This window comes from Nannobrachium achirus, assembly GCF_963921795.1.
Source record: "Nannobrachium achirus genome assembly, chromosome: 18".
In the NCBI taxonomy this organism is placed as follows: domain Eukaryota; kingdom Metazoa; phylum Chordata; class Actinopteri; order Myctophiformes; family Myctophidae; genus Nannobrachium; species Nannobrachium achirus.
In genome coordinates this window covers 19,689,665-19,710,201 of record NC_137825.1, presented here as the reverse complement: position 1 = coordinate 19,710,201, position 20,537 = coordinate 19,689,665, and the positions used below count along the sequence as shown (strand labels likewise).

At 41.3% G+C, this 20,537-nt stretch overlaps 1 protein-coding gene across 1 annotated transcript; it reads left to right on the top strand.

The window, feature by feature from the left end:
• Positions 1–1,124: 1,124 nt before the first annotated feature.
• Positions 1,125–19,837, top strand: kcnj16a (potassium inwardly rectifying channel subfamily J member 16a). Its single transcript, XM_080747844.1, has 3 exons — positions 1,125–1,223; positions 11,335–11,448; positions 18,399–19,837. The coding sequence occupies exon 3, from the start codon at positions 18,409–18,411 to the stop codon at positions 19,693–19,695; it is 1,287 nt and encodes a 428-aa protein (XP_080603970.1). The 5' UTR covers positions 1,125–1,223; positions 11,335–11,448; positions 18,399–18,408; the 3' UTR covers positions 19,696–19,837.
• Positions 19,838–20,537: the final 700 nt, after the last annotated feature.

The following is a 20,537-nucleotide window of genomic DNA, read 5'->3' as shown; positions in this document are numbered from 1 at the left end:
CACAGAGGTAATGTTCGTGCCCAGCCCACCACTATGGATAATGGGATTCAATTCCTCCACGGTTGCCTCCGGAGGCCAGGTGCTCCAACGAATACAATTGGCCGTTTTTGCAGGTAGGACCAGGGAAGGGCGATCCATCTGCACAAGCAGAATAGGATAGGACAGGGGTCTTCAACGTTTTCAGGCCAAGGACCCCTTAGTTGAGAGAGACATGAAGCAGGGACCCCCACGACCTTTTCATAGATTCCAAATAGTTTCATTGTTTGACAGGACAATCGTCAGTATATTTTGGATTCATGTCAATTTGTGTTTTCAGATATTTAACCACTTGAACCGTCATTACCTAATAAACTTGACCTTTCACTCTGCTCTTTTTCCCCTCTACACCAAACCTCTTTGCCAAAAATAGCTGAACTACAAGGCGTTGTGAGCTTGTAGATCTGCTATTTTTGGCCAAATTTCCCAGAATATGGACGCTAGGGTTCAAGTGGTTATTATAAAAAAGGAGAAAAAAAGTTTCTATCACACAAAGATTTGGAGTAACTCTGTAGTAACTCTGAGGACCCCCTAGGGGTCCCTGACCCCCTGTTGAAGACCCTTGGGATAGGAGAATAGGGAGGGATATCGTGTTCCTCTGTACGAATTACAAGCTCTCTGTAAAACCCCTCACTGTCCGGTGAGGTGACAAGAGGCGGCCGGTGACTTCATTTGTACTGTCTGGAGAGGAGACGTGGTTGTCAACACCGTCCTCCAGAACAAACAGTAGGGGTTGCAGCGACAGGGAGGAAAACATGGGGGTGAACAACTTAATATAGGGAGAAATAAAAAGTTTGACCAGCTAACAAATTACTCACAGGGACGTGAAGAATAGGTATATACTGTAGGTAGAAAGTATGTGAGAACACCAACGACACTGATATAATGTTAATGTAAATACTGTATATCACACAATGATATTAAGAGAATTTGTCATAGTAATAGATGTTTAAATTTTAAATTTTAAACGAATACTTTAAATAAAATGAGGGCATTGTACATGGATGGTTAAACGAGACTTTGACCCTAAAACTCATCAGGCCAGTCATCGCTGAAAGTGTGTTTAATGTATAATGAAACCGTCCACTGGCATGTACGCAGAGTCTCTTCAGATTGTTGTTTTTTGGCATAAATCTTCCTGGAAATACCAGTGCAACACTCTTTGAAACACTCCAAGCAAATGCACAGTAAGTGTCAATTATCTCTCCTCTCTCCTTCTAGATCAAAGCTTCAAAATGTTATAGCGTTACAGTGTAAGAGATGTGCACAAAGTTGCTCGGGACCACAGCATAGAAGATTGTTGCTTTCCCCTTCTGGCCTTAACCAGCCACCGCTATTGGTTGTCACAGTTTCACTGATTGTCTTTAAGGCTGTTTCGACATGCCCCTATAGTGCACTTCACTTAAATGGATAGATAACGATGTGCTGTATAAATACACAGTGGTTTGACAGCGAGTGGCGCTCTAACCAATCACTGTGATTCCCTGCTCCATCTTTAAAAATCATTATTTGTGAATGAGCTTCAAGCCTCATCAGGCAGTCTAAACAGTGCGGCGTTGATCACTTTGCTGGCTGTGTCAGAGGGGTATTTTCACCTCGGCACAAGAGAGAGTGATTGAAAACAAGACTCAGACTTCCATCATGGAAACCTAGTGTATTTATTCAAACCAGAGGGGATGTCAGCATGCTATAGGCCTATCTAAAACGCTGAATTTCTAATTCATGCTAAAATTGGTAGAAAGCTCACCCAGAAGAATACTGTCAATCTGATAGGAAACTTTGGAGCTGATCAAGCGTGTCCAAACCATGCTGTTATTGTCCAAGCCGCAGAACTTAAAGTCAATGGTATTTTTAGTGCAGCTGGAATCAAATCCTTTGAAGCAAAAATATTTCCAAGACATTCTGAGAGGCTGGATCACATTGTCCAATACATGAACTTTGGCAGATCAAAGATTGGACATGAAATGACTGATCATGTTTCTCAAACTTTGAAAATTACATAATTGTGTTAGAAAGTACAAGATACAAAGTAAACTCTAAACCAAAACTTTAACTCGGCGAAGACAGACTTTGAAGTCGGCTCTGCACAAGCATGGCTGCCTTGGTAATGTATTATTAACTGAGAAAACACAGGCGTATTTTTTATTGAGGTACCTGACAGGCTGTTTACACTGGTTGTACAAAAGGCAGTAAACAGCACAAATGGACTTAGGAAATTGTGTTTTGTTGGTAAATTGCAGGCACCTAGATTTTATAGATTCATACTCTCAGGGTGGCACTATAAAACAAAGTGTTTATAATTCATTTAATCTATGATTAAAGCCAAGCAGGTTAATAGACGCCTTTGATCTGTTTACTGCTCATCTGTTAAGACACTCCGATAACGGATGCGGTAGGACTGCACACCTTATTTAGTTTTAGTAAACTGAATTATTGAGAACTTATTCTTGATAACATTGCAGCCAGTGTTCAGCATTATTGGTTTATTGAAACTATTAAATTATTTAAGGAAGTATAAATCAACAGGAGACAAACAGCAAGGAGATAGAGGATGTGAAAAGCAGTGACAAGAAAAGAAAACAAGTGGAAATGGAAACCTCCGGCGTTTGCCAAATGGCCCCGTGTAGTTCTGGGCCGGGATGAAGTAGCTGCTTCCCCTTGGTGGTGCTGGGCTAGATTAGCATCACATCACAGCCTCATGAGCCATGACATAAGAATGCTTATGAAACTCAGACACAGTACATAGCCGTTGCTTCTGAATGAAACGAGAGACACGCCGTAATCACTGGAACCTGACGGGTCCTCAGCCAGAGCAGTGCGCCTGAAATTCCCTCTTGACCAATGTATTTGTATCGGTTGGCAGGGGTGTCGCACCAAATTCTGGGCCCTAAGGTAATTTAACTATTGAAAAATAGCAGATTTACAAGCATTGTAGATCTGCTATTTTTGACAAAAATCTTGAAAATGTGTGCAAGTATTTTAATATTTCAAATCCTTCTAAGGTTTTTTTTAGGGGGGAAAATATATATATGTTTCTATGTCAGTGGTGCTCAAACCTTTTCATGTGAAGGACTCCCAAAATGAAATGTACTTGGCCACGGATGATTGAACATCACAATTCAAACAAACACTTTTTAAAGATTTCACATTATCATTTTAAAGACACACAAGACAAGCGTTAACCCAAATCTGGTATATAATATCGTTCTAAGTAGGGCACATGCTTGCAAACATGCGCACACTCTGCTATAAGCTAATAAAGAGAACAAAGAAGACTAGGATAGGGTGACAAAACAGAGTGTCATTTATCCTTCTAGATCCAAGATCCAACAGACTCCAGAGAACATGATGGGATTGCAAAGGCTCAGAGATCATGTCAGCAAAGGACAGGATGTGCTCCCCTGTTCCAATTAGAACTATTAGTTGGGCAGATATACAGTAGGCTATTATTCATTGTACTGTGCTTGGAAATGAGTTGACAACGTAACTGTGCCGGTGCCTGTACTGTATTGTTACAATGACAAATAAAGCTATCTATTTATCTATAATTTTCAACTACGTCATACATTTTAAATTTCAGATCTACAAGCTCACAGTTTGACTTTTTTAAATATAAAATAAAGTTCCTTTAATGTGTTTATTTTGTGTCTATCAAGGTATTTGTATTTATTTATTTACTGATAAGTACGTAATAAGTTTAATACGTTTTTAAAATTGATTAGAACATTTAGTATTTATTGACAAAATATCTGATAAAAACATTGGTAATAGGTGGTCGAGGACTCTTCATAAAATGTGCCGGTCATTCGGGCTCTAGTGCCAATGCTGCAGCGGTAGGCCTACCTACCGTACTCTGTTCTATTACAGTCCGGTCCAACATGTATTGCCTTCTTGACTCTTAGCATCTTGTATATTTGTAAGTAGCTGACCTGTAGTGAACCAAACTATAACAGCTGTTATACAGTGCACAGTGTTGAGGGTGGCCGATAAGGTTCTTACCACAAGGCTGATTGTTTGCTTGCTCTGCCATATAGCGAGAGGAAACATTACATGCCAAGTGCACACACCTGCCAACACACACACACACACACACACACACACACACGGACACACACGCACGCACGCACGCACACGCACGCGCATACGCACGCACATCCGCACCCACGCACAAACAAAAAAGTTAAATAATAATAATTATTATTATTATAAAATATAGTCCAGGCATTAAATGGGGCATAAAGCTGTAATATGAATGCATTTACATAATACATTTTGAATTATACTGTATGTGAATGGGGCGGTAGAGTTGGTGTCTAAGAGATGGAAGGTTCCTGGTTTGATCACAGCTTCTCCAGGCTTTGTGTTTAAAAGTGTCCTTGAGCAAGACACAAGACTTTGGATAAAAGGGTCCTGATGAGCAGGCTGGTTACTTGCATGGTTGCCATTTATGCACATTGTGAAGTGCTTTGGATAAAAGGGTCAAGTTTTGGGCAAGATATGTATAATGTATGATAATACATTACGACAGGAGTCTTCAACGTTTTCAGGCCAAGGACCCCTTAGTCGAGAGAGAGAGATGAAGCAGGGACCCCCCACAACATTTTCATAGATTCCATATAGTTTCATCATTTGACAGCGCAATCGTCAGTGTATTTTGGTGGATTCATGTCAATTTGTGTTTTCAGATATTTAACCACTTGAACCGTCACGTCAATACTTAATAAACTTGACCTTTCACTATGTACTTGGTCTGCTCTTTTTCTCCTCTACACCAAAGCTCTTTGCCGAAAATAGCCGATCTACAAGCTCACAACACCTCGCAGCGTTGTGAGATCTGCTATGTTGGCTTAAGTTCTCAGAATATGTACACTAGAGTTCAAGTGGTTAATATAAAATAGGACAAAAAAAACTTTCTATCACCCAAAGATTTGGAGGACCCCCTGTAGTAACTCTAAGGACCCCCTAGGGGTCCCGGACTCCCTGTTGAAGACCCCTGGTCTACAGTATAACAAATCCATTCTATTTTAATTGAAAGCTCACGTAAATCAAACCGTTCGATACAGCTGTGACTCTTGGAAACAAGACTTTATTGCTCAAATGCCGAGAATGCTTGCTGCGTTCACAGTCCCATGCAGTTTACCACAGCTGCGTGATTCGACCAATTACTGAGTCTTTTGACGACAGGTATACCAAGTCAAGATGTTGGCAAAAGGACCTCAAGTTATTTATAAAATTCTCTCTCACTTTCTTGAAATGCTAGAACTGAAATGTATTTTTAGATGTTTTTGCTTAGGCTTTGTATTGGACGGCTCCAGGACCCCCTGAGATCCTTCATCAGAGCTCACTATAAAGTGTGGTCATGTACTTCTGCGGATCATTTTTATTGGGAACAAATTATTTATTTTTCCTGGAAGTGAGGAGATTTGTTATTGGTCCACTTTGTTAAGATCCCTGTTAACTGACCTATGGCGTGCACACACACATACAGTAAACACACACGAGCGCAGGCGCACACGCACACAAACACATTTGCGCGCGCACACACACACACACACACACACACATTTGCGCGCACGCATACACACGCACATGTACGCGCACACATTTATTCACTCAGAAAATATGCAATTGGGTTCATAAGAATAAAAATTGGCACTCTTATCCAGACATAGTGTACCCTTTGACACCCGCAATAATTTTGTGTGAGGACCCCCCACCGTGTTACAACCAGAAAAATAAAACAATCTGCCTCTGTGTTATTTGATACTCTTTGCCTTTATGGCTGGCACATTTTACCGAGGCATCAAATGGCATGCATTGCTTTGTTTTCGAAGCCTGTGGCCAAATCTTTTTAAGTGATTATTTTTTTGCCACAGGCCACAAGGTGTTGCTAATTGTTTTTCAAACAATGACAGGAATTACACAAATAATTACTTTAAATTAGATGAATTGGTGAGACCCCAAAGTGACACCACTGCGTCACGCGAGTGCTAAGGGCCCTAATTTCAGGTCACAGGCGAACTTCACAAAGCATAGTCAACAGCATGGCACATCTGCAGGGCCATTACGTGCCCCACGGTAGCAAGGCTGAATACTGTCACTGGGTGTGTTGCGGGTGGATTCAGTCAAATGATTACTTTTCATTACTTTTAAGAGCATTGCGCTGCTCTCAGTGCAGAGGCATACTGGTCACTTCCACACAACGTCATAGAACAAAAGCCTCAGAAACTAAATTCATTTGTCATCACTCGTCAAACAACAAATCAATGACACCTCAAACTGTCAATGTTCTTTGGGGAAAATAATATGCAGTAAATATGTCTGACATTTATGTATGAGAAGCATTTCTCTGCGTATTACGTTTCTTACACTAGGAAAGGCCAGCGAGACAAACAGAATGTAATTTCAAAAATCTAAACCAGTGATGTGACAATACAATTTAAGTCTAAGTTGAGTTCAGTTGAAGAATAGGACCAAAGGGTTGGACAGACAGACAGACAGACAGACAGACAGACAGACAGACAGACAGACAGACAGACAGACGAATGGATGGACAAACGGAGTCCATTCTGTATGAAAAAAAGGATTGAAAAACCACAAAAAAGGATATTTATAAAATATTGTATATTATATAATTAAATACTCAAATATTGTTTGGCACAGAATCAAATGTTTTATGGTCACAGGAGCTTGGACGGTTTGGTTCCAGGCTTAAAATATTTTATATAAATATTTTCTGAAATCTCTATGGGATGAATGTATGGGTTTTCTACCTGTGGCACCACAAAATGGCCACCATGCACTGCTATGCCCTATAGGGGTGGAACTTAATACACTGTGTGTGCGTGTATGAAAAAGCACAGGCCAGAAGGGATATAGGCTATAATAGAGGACTGTCAGTACATAATTACGGTACAATCAGACTGGCAGGCTGTATGGAAGCCTCTGAGTCAAAAGGCCCAATTGAAATACACTGATTTAATGACATCATAAAATCATCCCCTCCCCTTTCAACCATACAACAACACTGTGGTTGTGGCTAACTTTAGCTGGGGCACCACCCACCTGACAGCTAGGCATTTAATGAACAGGTGGGTGTGGCCACATAATTTTAACACTTTCTGTATACTTTTTTTGATTAAAAGTATAATTGCAACCAAAGGTCACAGTTTAGTATGAGAAATGACACATCATGTCTCCGCCCAGTTGTCTGTCTGTGTACGCTTTTTAACGGCCTATGGGTTTGCTGCTCTGACATCACGCTCTGACATCACTGTGATGTCAGGGGAACCACACTAACAGAATCCCTTTTATACCCATTTATGGATATCCCTGATGTCATCCATATTAAGCCCATATCTAACAGGACTTCATATGGGAATGCCCATGGAGGCCATATCGGCCACATTCCACACTAACAGAATCCATATGTCCAAGACAGATGGCCAAGACAGCCCATATCTGTGTGGCTGGTTCTTCAGACAGGGATCTCCATATATGGGCATAAAAGGGATTGTATGTATGATGTCAGATGTCATAGACTCATAGGACTTTAACATAACAAATAACTGAGTAAGCATGTTTGTGGTCTCACACCTCCATACAGCCTATGGATCTCCATATATGGGTATGGGTACCAGGGGTCTCCATATTATGGATAACTGGTCCGATATACATCACTGGCTAGATGGCCAAGACATGGCCCGAGCTCGCCCTTAGGCGTCTTACTGGTCATAATACCTGATACTGGTCATAATACCTGATGATTATGTTGTAGGGGGAAAAAAGTTCTTTGTCTCAATGTCTTTATGTAGTCAGGACCAACAAGGGGGTGGTAAGATCACAGAGTCCTGGCTCTGAGAGGTTATTTACAAATGAGCTCCAATCTGATTACATTAAACCCCCAACAAGAGCCCTGAGATCAGCGAGACAACCTGAACCGAGCCATCAGGGGTAGCGAAACCATCACACTTACTTTGATAACTCCAGGGACACAAGGCACATGCAACGGGATACAAAGGTCACAGATACAAGACTACTCCTCCCTGTTATACACTGACTTCAGTGAGTATTTTAGACAGTGTGAGGAACTCAACAACATACATGAGGAAAGCCACCCATACTTCAAGAGCGCTACTCAGCATGCAGCACCAGGGGAAACAATTAGTTAACTACCACCCCATAGCACTCACTCACCCTCCTAAGTACGTTGAGAGGCTTGTCAAGGACCACATAGAATCAGAATCTGTTTTATGACAGGTTTACAAGTGTAAATCAGCGGGTGAAATTCGTTTTTGTGCAAGCTTAGTATAACAAGCATAACATCCAGATGCCCGCCCTCCTACACGGTTCCGGTTTGCATACTGTCCTAACCATTCTTCTGAAGACCCATATCCCGTGCACTACACCTAAACCTGCCACATTTGCGAGCCTTTTCCACCGGCAAAGAACCGGTTCGGGTTCTTTCTCCCGCCTATGGGATCGCAACTTTCTTGGAACCTTCGTTCGTTCTTGCAAACCGGCCCCCCGAACCAACTTTTACGGTTCGGAACCAACTTGGTTCTCGGTGGAAAAGCTCACCTCTGGTTCATCCCATAGGCTGGAGAAAGAACCCGAACCGGTTCTTGCCGGTGGAAAAGGCCCCTTGGAGAGAAGGAACACCATGAATGCTGTCCATAGACCTCAGTTCAGCTTTTGATACATTCCTCTGTAACTTGGTAAGCAAAGTGGGTCCACTGGACCTGAGCACCTCCTCTGTAATTGTTGTTGTTGTATTGTTGTTGGACACAGGCCCCTTTCAGTATATGGATGGGAAATAACACCTCCAACACCATCTCACTGAGCACTGGTTCCCCTCGGGGCTGTGTCCACTGCTGTTTACCCTGATGACCCGCGACTGTTGTGCCAACATAATAAAGACAAGTACGTGGATGACAAATCGGTGGTTGGCCTCATCCAGACAAGGAACTGGCTTACAAGAGAGGAGGTGAAACAATTAGTGAAATGGTGCAACACCTGCCCCTGAATGTTGACAAAACGAAAAAAGATCATTAATGACTTCAGGCGGAACCATCCCAATCACACGTACTCCACCCTACATCAAGGGCGCCACAAGTGGAGTCAGTCACAGACAACTTGACCTAGTTCCAAAACATCTCATATAGCCATGAGAGCCAGGCACGTGCACACATGTCAAAGAGGGCTTGAGCCCCTACCCTTTTATCCGTCTGTAAAAAGTGCCCTCTCCAGACCAAGAATGTAGTTTTTACTATGATGAAAGAAATGCAGATGCCCTCTTTCCATGCCATACCTGAAGGCAGCATTCAAGAGAATTGACTTGTTCAAACTCTCCTGAACTTGAATGCAGCATCTTACGTTAAAAGAATTCAATTGCCCTCTCTATGTAGAAATCCATGCCATTAAGCCACATCTCCATCAGTATTGACTTGATTATGCTTAGTTCAGTGTGGTTTCACACACCGAAAATAGCCGACCTCCAAGCTCACAACGTGTCGCAGCGCAACGCTTTGTGAGCTCCTTTGTGGGCTCGTTTGTGAGCTCCTTTGTGGTCTCCTATTTTCTATATTTTCTCCAAAAGGCCCTTTTAGAAATGTCAGCCCCTGCCTCTCTAAAATTCTCTGCACGTCCCTGGACACTGCAATGCCTCGGACCAGAGGTCCCTGCATAGAATGCAGAGGACAACTGAGAAACCTGATGAAGACATTTTATGTCGCAATTTGCCTGATGAAGACCTTTAATGGCTTAACGTCGAAACGTTAAGCCATTAAATAAAAAGTACGTTTTTGAAGCTTGAAAGCAGTGTGCGGATGTTTTTCTCTTCCTGATAAGTAATAAACATTTACACCACCAGAATGGAAAAGTCACATTGACCCGAAAGGCCCTATTTCTGCCTGTAGAGATCCAAGAGAAATGGCCCATGTTATTGCCACCATGTAAGAAAGGCTAACCTCTTTTTCCAGACCATACTCACACAGGGGAATCAATAGGTTTTCATGCGTGAAACCTGAGTTGGGTTTTTTTTTTCTCTGGAGACAATGAATAGAGACTGACTGGTTGAGAACCAACTATTAAGCAAAGGGGAGAGATATTTGAGTTAAGCTCTCACACTGCTCTGAAAGGAGTCTCACATGGGGAATAAGAGATTATCAGGCACTTTTTACATAAAAGAGATGCACAATGGAGGAATATTGTTCAACGTTTTTTTCTCTTCATAGTGAATAGTGTTAAAGTACAGACCTAATTTTCAACTATTGTTAGGCACCGTGGTTTCTCATGTGTCACTTTGTCAACTTTGTAGAAGAAATATATAGTCCGCTCAGATCTCACTCCTTTCAGTGCTATAGCACATTAATTTTGCAGTAACAATACTACACTGCTTTAGTAGCAGACAGGGTGTATGCGTGTAAAGATATATAATACACACACACACATACAAAAACATGTTTAAAGATCTGCAAAACTGTTCGTCACGGTCACTAACCAACCACTATACCGTCATGTAATTGCGCTGAAAGAAAATGGCAATCTTTATCTGGCACATTTTTGTCATAATAGTCAAACAATTAGCATGGGCAAAATTTCTGCACCAGATCTAACCTCCTGATCTGTTAGTTTCAGCTAAGACATTTGGTGTAGAGGGAAAAAAGAGGGGACCCAGACCCAGTACAGACCCCCAGCGACCCCAGTCTATAGAGTTTATAATGTTCAAGTGGTCCATTGTGCGACATCAATTACATAATTAATGTTATATGTATTTATTCAGAATTCATTCATTCATTGTTATTGAGCTCAATGTATTTGAGAGTTGGGAGTGAGTAGTGAAGTAGTGAATTCATTTTAACACAACCATGTATTTTAGGTTGCCGCAATATATTTAAAATATAATACAGGTAATTATTGTTTGCATTATGTAGCAATCCAAACAAAATGCTCCAATACAATATATAAGTTGTAAGAATAAACATATCCATGTCCAAATATTTCCTTCACATGTCCAAATATTTCCTTCAACATATAGATGACATATTGTCATCTATATTGTATTCTCAGAGCATATCATTTAGCATACAGGTACTATCATAAAGAACAGAACGCATACACATACACAAACACCCATACCCATATGCAGGCCTGTACAGAGTTACTACTGTATATGCATGCATAGGTGAATGAGTACTGTGTGTGTTAGACACATGCATGAAGACATTCACAAGCACACTTGCTTGAGTGAACAACACACATAAGGGAGGTGTTAATCTTTCGTTTTTGTAACTACAGGTGGGCTGGACCATTCTGGCAGGTGACATTTTTGGCCAGTGTATGAGTGTAGGAGAGCCTTCCACTCAAGTAGAGACACTGCTGCAATTGATTCATCGATCAATTTTACAAAAGGTAAGGATTCTATTGATAACATACCGTATGTTTTTGTTTCTACTGCAATCAAACCTAAAAAGATAGGCAATGTCCAATTGTAGAGATGTTATCTCAAGCTATTGAAGCTATTATTTATGTCGAATATGTTATGTTGTGGTCTCGCCGTAAGCCAAATCCCTCTCAGTATGGGAAATTAATATGCAGTGGCATATAGGCCTACCGTAGTCTGGAGAGTGCAAACTGGGTGCTGAATGCTGATAGAAGCAAAATTCAAATTCACAATTTCTAAAACATATGTTAAGCATAAACTGTTACTGAAGTAGTGGTGACAAATTTGAGATGACAGATGAGATAAGTAAGTATGTGGACATGACAACAGAACAAATTGGTAATCTGAGCAGCAGTTAACACAATGCCTGACTGGATTTTTATCATTTGAAAACAATATAGTTGTGGTCAAGGTGATCCTGTAGATGAGCTTGTGGTCATGTTTCATTAAGTAGTCTGATTTGAACAGCATTTACAGGCATTAGACAGTAAAACAACAATACTGCCAAGGCCTTTAATGATATTTTATTAGTTAGATGGCAAGTTGTACTATCTAATACGGTGGTTCCCAAACATTTTAGCTCGAGACCCAAAAGAGACGTTTGCCCCGGACCCAAACTAGTGAAAACAGCAGATCTACAAGCACACAACGTCGGCTATTTTCACTACTTCTTAAATTACGTTTTTTAATTTATGTAATCTTCTTTTAATTAATTAATGAAATTACTGAAAAAAATCTATTAATTTTGTTTTGAATTCATGAATGTTTGGCTTTTTTGGCAATGTTTTTTTTTAACGTTTTGAAATAATAACTAAAAACTAAATGTAGGAAACAAAAAATGAAGGGACCCATTCAAATGTGTCTGCGACTCACACATGGGTCCCGACCCACTGTTTTGGAACCGATGATCTAATAAATTCATGTTCAATTACGGTATCTAGATTAGATATTTATAATATAAATACATACATTTTTTTAATTAACATTATTCTGTGTCATTATTGCCATATTTCCGTGCTTGCGTGATTCCATGATTGTTTACATTTTCAGTTGAGTCATAAATGAGTGTAATGGGAACTCAAACTTTTGATGGTTTCAGTAGTATTGTGGGTGTTGTGTGGAGAGCAGAGCATGCTTGCGTGACAACATCCCTGCTAACAGGGCAGGAAAGACACCTGTTTCATAAATATGTGTCTATTGATCTTTCAAACAGTGCACCACACAAGAATAAGGGTTTCTGAGATTCTGAAGGTCACAGTCAAACTGAGAAAGCGTGACCTAATATTTACACTGAAATACAGAAACAGAAGTTGAAGAAACCACACGCTTTACACATCTGCGACCTTCCACATCCACTGTTATGAGTCTTAATGAAGGCCAGCATCCTGACTCGGCTCTCCTGTACAAGCAACATTATGCAATGGCCAATGAAGCAAAACCAAACACATGTGGTCCACCAGGGTCCACTTTGATGCTTGGGTAAACTATTACCCATTTTGTGACATTAAAAAGGGACTGCTAGACTGCTGTCCAGAGGAAAGACATGGAGATTGTGAAGGTCAATAGGGGTGAAACAAGGCCCAGGGCAGAGCAAAGGCTTGCGATCCGTCTACATGGTTCTAATCCAATGAAGCGCTTGATGGGTGCCACAATGTCATTTGCAGTAAGTGAGCATGTAATGAGTTGTTAGGGCCCCAAGCAGTAGAGGCAGTAAGCCAAAACGGCTAAGTCGTTTCCAGAGGTCATTTCTTAATTCCTAGTGTCAAGTATGGTGAGTGTAGTGGCTGAGTAACACTGCTCTCAAAATCAGTATATTGCTGTATCTTTTGGTACTGGGTAAGTAAGATATAGCCCCACACCAAAGGTATACCAGCAGAGCAAAAGAAAAGAAAAAAAATACTGTCATTTTTATTTGTGAAATGTCTGTAGGCTGTATTGGAAAAATCTATCAAGCCATACACCCATTAATCTACACGCTAAAGGGCATGGCTTTCATTTGTTATACGCAGTTGTTCAGTGAGATGTGTTGTTTTGTACACAGAGCTGGCTTCTGCAACTCTACAACTGGGCACAGTGAACGCGGAGAGAACAGCTCAACCTAGTGGGTCAACACAACAGAGAGTGCTATCAGGGCTTTCTCTTTCAAATGTATACTATAGCTGTAGGCAAAATGGTGTTTTAAATGTATACTAAGACCACAAAAAGCTCTACAGTGTAAGTCTTAATCAAAATAGTATAGGGTTTTATTACTTAAGATCTGATACAAACAAACATGCTTTCAGTTTGTGTAGTTTTCAGATAATTTGATATGCGTATATCATGGACATTCCCATTATAAACTGAATAGTGTAAGATGTTTTCATAGTGTAGAAGTACAGTATATGACTGATTAAAATGGACTTTCCTAAAAATTGTGAACTCTGACTGGAGGACACATTGTAATTTATTAAACCGTATTTATAAGAGCCTCATGTCCTAAGAGGTTTTATTAGGATAAGCTAACCACATAGATATAATTATCCCCTTTATAGTATAATGCATTATAAATCTAACCGTTATAGTCAATGAAGTCTGCCCATGTTAACATACTATACTTAACATAACTAATAATTTTAATTCAAACTTTTCATTTTTACAGTGACAATGGTATGAAAGTGCATCATGTCAGCATTATGTCCTGCTTTACAGGAACATGTAATTAATGCTTTGAACAGGATGAGTAAAATATCTCTGAAATCAACCGCTTGGAATACACCTTTATCAGAAAAATCTGCAGCTGGAAAAGTACATGCATGCATCCATCCATGTTCCATGGATGGATGGAAAAGTACAGCTCTCCATTACTGCTACCGTATACAGTAGAAGGAAATAATATTTCACAGCTAACATGACTATTAAGTCTTTGTGTTATCAAAGTCATAGTCTTGAGGCCACGGGCACTTCTGAATCTATTCCAAAATGATGGCATTCCTTTTGATTTAGTTGAAATAATTCATGTAATGCTTGTGTTGATATTCAAATAACCACTTTAACACTACAATAAAATCTATAATTGTTTTGATGAGAGTCAAATAATGTCTGATTGCGTTCATATTTTCTACACTTGGGAGGGGATTGCGGGAAGTTGATAGGACATTATTTCTATGACCTCATGGGGTGAGCTCCGCACTCTGGCATTAGGGACATTATGCGTAGCCAGGAGGAAGCTAAGTCTGCGACCAGAGCCCATTTCACTCACAGTCAGATAGCGGTGATGTTTTGGGCGTAGAGGATGCTCTCAGTGGTTTGGCTGTGATTGATCCTTCCTCTGCCCGTGATCGCACCATGAGACCGTTCCAGTTTCCACATTCATTTTCCCCCTGCTAACCTAGACCAATTCAGTCCTGTGGCGCTTCCTTTATTGGCTTTCTGACAACTCTTTGGACTCCACCCAGAAAAAAAGGTCTTGGGCCAGTGCTTTGGACAACACTAAACCTCTGCATGGAAACATTACTGTATGTTTACAAAGAGTTCAATGTTAGTGGGGCAAGGCTATTATACTTTGATGCAACAACAGACCACTCCTTGCAAGACAGACACTGGAATATAAGTTCTAACTTAACTTCACAATGCCAACTGTATGTTGTATCATTTCTGCCTGGAAATATATCATTACAAATTTGTTTAACCAGGTGATATAAAACAAGTACATTGCTTCGATCAGTTGTTAAGTGTTGCATGCGTTGTATCCCACTTTCTATATGTGTTGCACTTATGCTACGCTGGTGCTCCACCTTTCAACCCCACACTACTAAGTAGTACATACAGTACTGTAAGTGTTGGATGGATTCCTCCAATCTTCAACAATGGCTACCAATGTGTCTCTTAATAAGAACCGGTTCTGTCTACAGCACTGCAGATGACCGAAGCCAATTATGAAAGATAAGTGCCCTGTTCAAAGCCTATTTAAGCGCCACAACAGCTATTGGACATGCAGAAGGAAAATGCCCCTCTACAATAATATACCACACTTCCGAGTAGTTTCGAATATTACAAAAACACTGGACTTAGCGTGGTCTGTTGCGATGGGTTTTGCATCCCTAGGCAACTGCCCCATTATGATTAACTGTATTGACACAGTGCACAGAGGCAGGAAAAAGAGAATCATAGATGGTAAACATTCCCAGATTGGTACCTTAAAAATAGACCTTGAGAGCAGTCATAGAACACACACACACACACATACACAAAAGAATCAGACAAAATATGAAAGAAAACACGTGAATAAAATTATGAGGAGAACCCGCAATGGAAAAAGTAGGCAAACCAGCTCGCTTCTATCGTCTCCTTTTCTTTGCCTCGTCTTATACTGTTTTCTAAGTCAAACTCTCTCTTAGCATTGTACGGTAATTAATATGTTGCAGCAGTGTGAGGAGAGGTTGGAGCTTTCCAGTGGTCAGCCAATCTTCTTGATGCATGGAAGACTCCATTGTTAATTATTTCCTCCGACAACAGTGGTTGGAAAAAAGAAAGAAAGAAAAAAGAGGTGGAAAATGGGCAAGCCTGGTGAAGGTGAATACAGGGCCATGTGGCCTGTATGACAGCCGCACACTAAATGCTCATATTTGGCATAGATATTGAATGTCCTTTGGACATGTGGCCAGGGGTGTCACAAGGGGGGGAAAAGTGGGACTGAGTTACTAGGGCCCAAGGTGGAGGGGCATTCGTTATTTTATACTTTAGCTATTGAAACATAGCAGATATACAAGCTCACAGCGGGGCACCGAATGCCACGCTGCTAGCTAGTAGATCTACTATTTTTGAAAAGTCATGAAAATGTATGCAAATCTTTTAATATTTTTTAAGCGAACATTTGTAACTCAAATTTTGCTTCTTGGGGGTCCCTGGAACTAAATATTTTGAGATGGGGGTCAGTGGCCAATTCACATGAAAAAGTTTGAGCACCAGTGACATAGAAATATAGGTTTTTCATAATATTCAAAGACTTGCACAAGTTTTCATGATTTTTCAAAAATAGCAGATCTACAAGCTCAGTGCATGTATATCTGCTATTTTTCAATATTGTTAAAGTAATTGAAGTGAATCCGTTTACCCAGGGCCCAGAATTGGGTGTGACACCCCTGCATTTGGCAGACGTAGGTCAAAAGATTTATTACAACCACTTTATTATTAACCACTTTTTCCTATTAACTCAAAGTCTTCTAAATGAATCCTAACGTTGCTGTATCAGTGGTGCTCAAAACCCCAAATGATGTATTTGGCAACGGATCCTTATCTCAAAATATTTTGTTCCAGGGACCTACAGAAGCAAAGATTTATTTACATATATTCAAAGATTTTCACAAATGTTAATGATTTTTCAAAGATAGCAGATCTACAAGCTCATAGCGCGGCACAAAGTGATGCACTATGAGCATGTAAAGACAATCCGTAAATGCTGTGCTGTGGAATTAATCGAATTCTCCTAGTTATGGAATCACATGCAGTTGAGAGGAGTTGAGAGCGGTTGAGAAGAAGCAGTATTTATTCTATGCACTTTAGTATGGTGTGGGTGTGTGCAATGCATGCATCAGTACATCAGGTGCGTGTATGCATGGCATGTGTCACATGCATTTACATGCATTTACATGCATTTTGTGTGTGTGTGTGTGTGTGTGTGTGTGCGTGCGTGCGTGCGTGCGTGCGTGCGTGCGTGCGTGCGTGCGTGCGTGCGTGTGTGCCTGCATGCGTGGTATGAATTATTAAACATCAAAGCTGCCATTGTAGCAGTTTGTTCAGGATATGTCTTTTTCATATTGAACTGGCGTGTGCCTTAATTATATACCTTCAAGACTTCTATAACATTATAATGTTCTAGTGAACCAATCCTAACCTTTGCATCCTTGTTTAGGTGTGAGATGAGAGTTCTTCTATTGATAATGTTCTGCTATTATGTCAAGTCTAATGACCCTCGGGAAGTAATGTAATGTTTTGGGTCATTAACATTACAGAACAACTGGAACAGAACAATATCAAATAAGTTGAAATCAAAATGACCAATCACCCCATAAAGCCTAGTGCAGTCCAGAATAGTTTCATCAATTGAATGGCATAATCTCTCCCACATAAACCTCCCTAACATACACCAAACCCAAATCCCTGAACTAAAAGTTGCTATGACTATGTCACAAACAATGTGGGTGTGTCCTGGGCCATTGCTGGTCCACACATGCCTCCACATTCTTTACATGTTTAACAATACAACAATACCGTATATTTCCATAATTTGGGCTTTTCTAATCCTTTAATCCTTTCACTAAAGTGTATTTAAAAACAAATGTACAATGAAATCTAGAGGGCTTCAGTGGTTAATGTGATGATTCCCTTTAATAATTTGTTTTACAGTAGGAAGCATCACGTTAGTTCATGCAGGGCACAGGAGTTGTACACGCCTCAGCTGTAATCATGCAGCTGTCAGTCTGCTTTCAATCAGCCTAGCTTTCCCACTCTCCAATCACAGCTCTGCTGGTCATTACCAAAGCAGCCACGCTTTTCTACACTCCAATCAGAGCTCACCCTCCTAACACAGCGGTTCCTTTAAATAAGGCTTCTCTATTCATTAGATCTCTGCTTTTCTTGCTGCTTGCTACACTTCTGCTGCTGCTTTAGCTGTCTCCTCCACCTCAGCCTTCACCTTTTGATGAGAGTCTGGCAGAGGCTCAAATACTATTGTGATTTTATGACAATCTGTCAATGTACCGCTCTTGTATACCTTTTGCTTAGTCTACCCTGATTTTGCTTAGTAAAAAATAGGGAACATCCCAACGCCAAGTTTAAATGTATTCCATTTGTTGGTTAAATCTACTTTGACAAGTGTTCCTGGCATTATATACTTACATTGAACAAAATATTAAAACTTATTTCTTTGTTTTTGCCACAGACTTCACAAGATGTGCAAAAAGTATACCTCCGTGAGCCCCGCTGACAACAACACAGCCGTGACCGTGAGGACGGAGAATGGCTATCAACATAAGAAGTACCGCTATGTGCGCAAAGAAGGCAGCTGCAATGTCATATTCCGTCACGTGCCAGAGGAGTGGCTCCTCTACGTGACAGACATTTTCACAACCCTGGTAGAATTCAGGTGGAGGGTGATGTTCCTGTTCTTCGCCCTCTCCTACATCTTGTCCTGGCTCTTTTTTGGTATCCTCTACTTTGTTATTGCTCTGGCCCACGGTGACATAAAGGAGAACACGAAAGACCCGTGCATGTACGAGGTGCGCACCTTCACTGCCGCGTTCCTTTTCTCACTTGAAACCCAGACCACCATTGGCTACGGCTTCAGGGGGATGTCAGAGAACTGCATGGAGGCCGTTGTCGTCGTCACCATACAAGATGTCATCAGTTGCTTTATCGACACCTTTGTCATTGGAATCGCTGTTGCCAAAATGGCCTCCGCCAGGAAGAGAGCACAGACGGTGGGCTTCAGCCACCACGCTGTCATCAATCTACGAGACGGCTGCCTGTGCCTCTCCTGGCGGGTCGGAGACTTCCGCAGTCACCACATGGTTGAAGGCACGGCCCGCGCTCAAATTGTCCGCACCACCATGCACGCCACAGGGAAAGTGGACGTGACATACAAGGACATCGCCATCCAACAGAGTGAGATTGTCCTGGTCACGCCCATCACCGTTGTTCACAGGATCGAATCCAAAAGCCCGCTGTACAAGATGAGTCTGGAGGACTTGCGGAAAGATGACTTTGAGCTGGTGGTGTCATTTACCTACACAGACGACTCCACAGGCATCCTGCATCAGACCCGCACCTCTTACACTACGGCCGAGATCCTGTGGGGCCAGCTGTTCCAGGAGATGATTAGGGTCAACAGGAGGTACTACAAGGTAGACTATGCCTTGTTTCATGACACTGCTCGGGTCCTGGCTCCAGAAGTCAGTGCTGAGGATTTTGAGAAAAGGAAACGACCCTCTCCGCGACTTTCCCCAAGGCTCTCTCCGCGGTCTTCTCCTCGGTCTTCGCCTCGGTCTTCCCCGCGGTCTACACGACGGGCACCGCAGCTAAATCACCAGGAGCAATATTTGAAACCCCCAGTGGTGACTGTGGAGCTGGTGAATGACAACACCCGGGAAGTGGAAGTGGCTGTGGCCATTTCAACACCTCAAGGTGACCATTGTCTTCAGGACACCTTGAGTCCTCCAAACAACCCAAGCACTACATAAGGTTAATTGGAAGAGCCATGATGGTTTTTGTGACGGCTATTCCAAAACACCATAGGCTCATGGACATGTCTTTGTGGAAAACGTTCTGTTAAAGTAGAGGAAAACTTAGGACAAGAATACAAAACATACAATGTAGGAAAAGAGTACATCCTTTGAAATGCAAATGATGTTCATTGAATGTTGTCACCATCCAATTATTGTATAAAAACTAGTCCTGTGCCCGGGGGTGTGCAGGGTAGCCTACGGTATATGAGGGATTGAATGTAGGAGTCTCAGAAGTAATGTCGGAGAACCCAGACCGGTGCCCGTTGGACAGAATGGTCACCAGTGACGTCCAGTTGGGCAGTCTGTGATGTCATATCCAAATTTGGGCACTGTAGTGATGTCAGTCAGTGATGTCAGTTGGGCATAGTTGATGTCAGTTGGGAATTGTTGATATTAGTTGGGCATTGTTTTAGCATGAGGCTGTTACTATGGTGGCGACACTGTTTAGTATCAGTGATGTCAGCATGCAGACAGACGGTCAGACGCCGGAAGGACAGACATTCGCCAAAGTAATAGTTAGATAATATTCACTAAATATTTCATTTGTAAGTTGGCTGAAAGCAATAATCAGTTGCATATTTGTTGATGTGTTTTGATGTGTAAAACAGTATAGAAGCAAATAAATGGGTGATAGTGTCCCAACAAAACCATGTTGGGAATAGTTGCATGTAAAATAGTGTGCTGCTTTCTGTGTGTGTGGTGCTGTTTTAATGCTATTTTAGCCACACTGAACATTGTGAATACTGCAGACTGTTAGTGTGTCTTCTAATCATCATTAATCATTCAAATATTTTCCC